Genomic DNA, 5369 nt, shown 5'->3' on the forward strand with positions numbered 1-5369 from the left:
GCAGACCTACATCTCGGCACTTCTGCAATGGATCGTTGCTGAGAGCATCCTCAGAATAATAGCCGGCCTTTGCAAGGCCTGACGGTATCAGTGGATTTCACCAGGCACAGATTCAAGCGAAACAACAACATGACATAGACAAGACAGCGTACGTGAGAGCAAAGTAAAACACGAGTGGACAAAGGTGCTATATGGAATGAAAGAAGGCAGAAAGAAAGAAATATCACGGACGAGAGGTGGCGAGAAGTGTGACACATATTTTTATCCGTTTTTTCTGACACAGACGAAGCAAGACGAAGCAAAACGACAAGACAAATGTACAACACAATCGATGAGGTAACGTGAACAGGCTGCGTCTTCCATCCTTACACTGGAACCTGCGCCTGGGCATCCGCGTTAGTGGCCGGCCGAAGGAACCCAAGCTGATACTGGACGGCTGTCAACCACTCGTGTGCCTCACCCTCAGTGCGGAATGCCATCCATACAGAACTCCCGTCAGTCAGAAGGGGCTTCATCAGGTCCCTAAGCAGGTTACAGAAGAAATAGTCAGGGAAGAGATCTGAGCAGAGAATACACAAACGTACCAAGAAGCCCTGGTGACACCGGTAGCTGGACCAATTGCGATGGCGTACCAAGCATGCCCCTGCAAAAGCACGTGGCTGAGAAGAACCGAGGTGTCCTCAACGAATTTACGCCTGCTAGAACGGTGATACCCTGGAAGGTGGGCAAGCTGATATAGAAAATATTAATTAGCTTCGAAGACAACATTGGGTTCCGACGAGAGACTCACTGAAGCATCCACGGCGCGCCTTAAAAAGTAACCGACGGCTGGTCCCATCCGAACGTGCGTGTTCCACGACGGGATCAACGACGCGTCGACCTCCGCAGTGTCGGAGCGCTTGGGGAAGTTGATGGGCAGCGCAGAGACTTCGTCGTCATCCTTTGGAATCGCATGAGTACGGCACAAAGGCAGAGGGCGCAAAGGGAGGAACAAACCGTTAAAGAGACGCGGAGATGAACATCAGTAACTGTAACATCCACAGCCGAGTGGCGAGGAATGGAGAGGAGGATATGTGGGTCCTCGTCCGGGACTTCACTCCTCGCGGGAACATGAGAGATATCCAGAGGGTTGGTGAACGAGCGAGTGTTGGGATTCGGGGAGCAGATTATCCCAGGAGGGTTGGTGGGGTTGGCGGCAAGACCAGAAGGGAAATGGTGTACACTCATTCTATCAAAGTCGATGTAGGAGGAAAAGGAGCAGCGGTGGTACGGATGTCGGTGAAGGACAAGGTGCGCGCAAGGAATGGGAGGAAAGAGAACGGGTGAAGAAACGCCAGGTCGCGCAGCGCCCCAACGGCTTAAGTCGAAGCCAGTCAGGATCTGATGGGAATTTGCCGATTTTCGCAACAGGAACTCTGAGTGCTTTTTAGAACGTAATGATGGAGCAATATGCGATTGATCGAAGTGAGGCCTGCGCGCTGGTTCTCACGTTAGTGGGGTACTACCTCGAAGTGTACCGCGACCGCGCCAGTGTGTACAGTATTCAGAGTCTGTTCATGTTAGAAACCCATCAGAAAAGTCAAAATACAATAGCATTGGGTGATTTGACGAGCCTCCAAGTCCCCAAGTCAGGAGAGAGGTTTCTAGAGTGAAAGAGTCGTCCTGACATGCACTTATCGCACAACAGCCGCATGACTTCTTTCGAAGCTAGCTGATGGATCAGCCGAGCTCGAGAAAGCGCAAGGATCCAAGCCGTGAGTGGGAAACACGATCCTTTCGGCGTAAGAAGCCACAGCGATCCACACACACGTCCAAAACTCCATTCAAAGCGATGGCGCGATACACTGCGTAGCATACTTAACAGCCGCGTGGGCTTTTGGCGAACAAAGACCCCCTTCTTCGCTTGTGTACCACAGAGATCTGCCCATATGCGGTCCTGGATAACAGCGGAGCAATACTCCTTTCTCAGGCTGAGATTCCCGGATTTTGTACATCATAGTCGAGCAAAAACTGCCCAGGTGTTCTGGTCAGACTTATTTCATGACTGGGAAGCTCGATGGCCAATGCAAGGGACTCCAGAGAACAAGCGGGCATTGATAAAGGTCAGTCTAGAGTTTCCAATCGTGTGGATAACCCGACTGACTTCTGTACCTGTCAGGGAGTGAGAACTTGGTTCCTGAACCAGAAGTTTCCCCGACGGGGTGTGTAAGCCAATAGGTGAGAGAAACCAGTTTCGGCGAAATGAAAGTACCGACTGATCTATGGGGTACAAGGGCGGTCTAAAGCCAAGTAGGAAAGGGTACATAGGAAAGATATCGGGATACAAGTGGGCTGGAGGGCCCATTGTGGTCCTTGTGGTTCTTTTCTGATAGATAACACTGTGCACTATGCACTATATGTTCAGGTGACAAGTTTGCAGCAGGTTGGAACATCCAATCCTAGGCGAGGTGTTCGAGAATTTACACACATGATAGAGGCCTGGGAATCCCATTGATCTATACAGGGATAAGAACCGGCAGCGTAATCCTGGCCAAGCAGCATGATCTCAGAGAGGAGCCACTGCTCGAGAACGACCAGTTTATGTCTTACACTGAGAGGTGTTTGCATACTTTCAGCAACGGGGTAAAACAAATGAATGAAGTACATGATACAGACTACTTTTTCCAAGGGAGACCGAGAAACGGCAATCAGTGCAAAAGGCACGTTGGATTTCGAAATTCGGATCGTCGGACACTGAGCTGCAACTATCATGCCGCGCGTTGCTACGTCAGGTCCAGAGGTATGGCTACAAGAACAAGCCGGGTGTTCCTACGCTCGAAGACCCACGTCGTTGGCGGAGAACCCGAAAACAAGCGGTGAACCACTACTATCCACCCCCTCGCACTTCAACCGTGCAACGTGCTTGTACTTTCCTTCACTCTCCGTCGTCGTGCGTTACCTCTGCGTTACCTTACTTAGTCTTCGCTCGTCAAACTTGACTGCTTTTTTTCTTATCGTGGTTGCAAATGCCCGCACCTTGGACAACCAAGGCTCAGCGCGAATGGCTGACCAGGCGGATCCCGCTCTACAGAGCTCATCAGGCTGCCTCTACAATCCCTGACTTCTACGAATCTTTCTTCCAAGACTGGTTCACGCTCTGGCCAGAAGAAACCGATCCCGACACGGGGATGGACGTCAGAAAGGTTAGTCTCCGTCTAAGCCAGTATGAAGTGAGCGTCATACCGAAGCATTATTCAGCGCCTCCGCCAATGGATGAACAATGCTCTGAAACCTGGAAAGAAGAGCGGACGCTCGGGCATCACAACGAATGTTGTACTGAGTAAGCACGGTAAGGCCGGCAAAATTGGGAGGAAGAAACGCGCACTTTCTCGTGTTCAATGTTGGCAGTCGTTATACTACGATGACAAGACGGCCGCAGACTTCAGTGCCTACTGGAAAGACTTCGTGGCCGCTAATCCCGACAAGACGGATCATCGCGCGACGGTGTGTGCGACGTGGTGCGAGGATAAACTGAAGACGGCGCCCGAAGACGAGATAGCTGCAGTCGAGGCTTTGTGGAAGTCGGAGCGGGAGTCTGGTCAGACAAAGATCTGCCCGACTCAATTTCGAGGCCAATACTCACAAGATCAATTGAAGACATGGGATCAGTATGTCATGTCTCCGTTTTACACCTTCTGCTGCTGTTGGTGAGCTAACGCGCGTTTCAAGCGCCATACAACGCCTTCCGTACGCAGGGGTGGACCTACTGAGGGAGATTCTCAGTCAGACGGGTTTGGTTGGAACGCTTATGATCGGCGGGCCGATGCCGAGTTCCGGTGGAGACATAGGAATGATAACGTACGTTGTCTCAATGCTTGACCAGTAGGGAAGCGCAAGGATTGACCAGATGAGTAGTGTCGGGCTCCAGGTAGGGGAAAGCGAGGAAACGTTCAAGACGTGGTACAAGGACCATAACGCTCTCGAGATGGAGTATACGAGATACCTCCAGCATATCTTTCGTCAGTGTCACTTCATCTTCTAAAGAAACACGAGACTTACGCATCCGATTAGCTGCGAGCGAGCTTCCTAAGCGAGCGTTGGCCAACAGTTATTCATCCCGCCAAGATCCATCATCCAGTAAAGCGCCAGCGTCACCTCCTAGACCCTTGGATACTGTCAGAGCGCGAGCAGCCGAGTTCGCGGAGTGGTCGATTCGCGCACAGAAGGAAGCCGGCACCAGGAAATGGAATAGTATGTCGAAGGAGGCACGAAGAGCATACGTCAGTCAATTCCGAGCTCGAACCGAGGATCAAGCCGCAGCGGAAACTCTCCAGCCCGATAACAGCCTGCTAGCGGATGCCGTGAGGGAAGCCTTTGCTGGAGATGCAGGTGGAGGTGGTGAGCAGGAAGATGACGATGACGACGAGGACGAGGACGAGGACTATTACGAGGACGAGGACGAGGACGAGGTCGGGAGTGATACGGATTACGAGGAGGTCCGGAGTGATGACGACGTAGGTTCCAAAGACGAGACGTACGAAGATATTGATGGAGGAGGGAATCCGTCCAGACCTAGGCGTATGGGGACGAAGGCCCGGTCGGCTCTGGTGCCGGATGTCCGTGCGAGGTCGACGACGAAGGCAATCGGTCGGGGTGGTGTATACGTCGAGGTGAAGAGGATCCGGCACAGAAGGAACGGGGTAGCATCGAAGGCAAATGGTGAGAAAGGGATGGTGAGGAAAGGGAGAAGCGATGTGGGCGAGGGCGAAGGGGTTGGCGCGGACGAGGGCGGAGGGGTTGGCGCGGGCGAGGGCGAAGGAGTTGGCGCGGACGAGGGTGAAGGGGTTGGCGCCGGCGAGGGCGAAGGGGTTGGCGCAGGCGAGGGCGAGGGCAAAGGAGTTGGCGCGGGCGAAGGCGAAGACGGAGGCGTTGGTGGGAGTGGTGATGTGAGCGACACGGGTGGCATGCCTCAACCGAAAAGACCTAAACCGAGGCCTGTGCCGGTGAGGAAGCCGACAAAGAGTGGGGAGAGCGTGACACTGGGCGGCGGGGAGAGTATCACGATGGACGAGACGATGGCGAGGGACAACGAAGACGTTCTGGATACCAGCCGGAAGAACCGCAAGTATCGCGTATGCCCCATCTGCTTAGCGAGGCCGTACCATATACCCAAATGTTGTCCAATCGTTTCGTCCGGGTTCGACGCCATCGACTTCAGGATCATAGAGTTGGAAGACGAAGGATCCCTCGACCGAGAACTCATCATTTTGTTGAAGACGTTACGGAAGGAGGCTATGGAGTCAGAGCGCAAGCGGGGCAGTGGAAGTCAGAATATGGTGAAATCAAGCGGCGGTAGCGGAGGAGATGATCAGGCTCAGAGGCAGAAAGGT

General features: G+C 53.2%; 1 protein-coding gene across 1 annotated transcript; it reads left to right on the forward strand.

The window, feature by feature from the left end:
- Positions 1-1014: 1014 nt before the first annotated feature.
- Positions 1015-5315, forward strand: STEHIDRAFT_116814 (uncharacterized protein; the record flags this gene model as incomplete). Its single annotated transcript, XM_007311769.1, has 13 exons — positions 1015-1290; positions 1431-1530; positions 1712-1754; positions 2000-2102; positions 2159-2201; positions 2405-2422; positions 2504-2597; positions 2669-2929; positions 3071-3182; positions 3238-3647; positions 3735-3837; positions 3866-3998; positions 4051-5315. Coding segments are annotated over 13 exons (2961 nt in total), but the record flags the coding sequence as incomplete, so codon positions are not given.
- Positions 5316-5369: the final 54 nt, after the last annotated feature.

The sequence above is a fragment of the Stereum hirsutum genome (assembly GCF_000264905.1).
Source record: "Stereum hirsutum FP-91666 SS1 unplaced genomic scaffold STEHIscaffold_36, whole genome shotgun sequence".
In the NCBI taxonomy this organism is placed as follows: domain Eukaryota; kingdom Fungi; phylum Basidiomycota; class Agaricomycetes; order Russulales; family Stereaceae; genus Stereum; species Stereum hirsutum.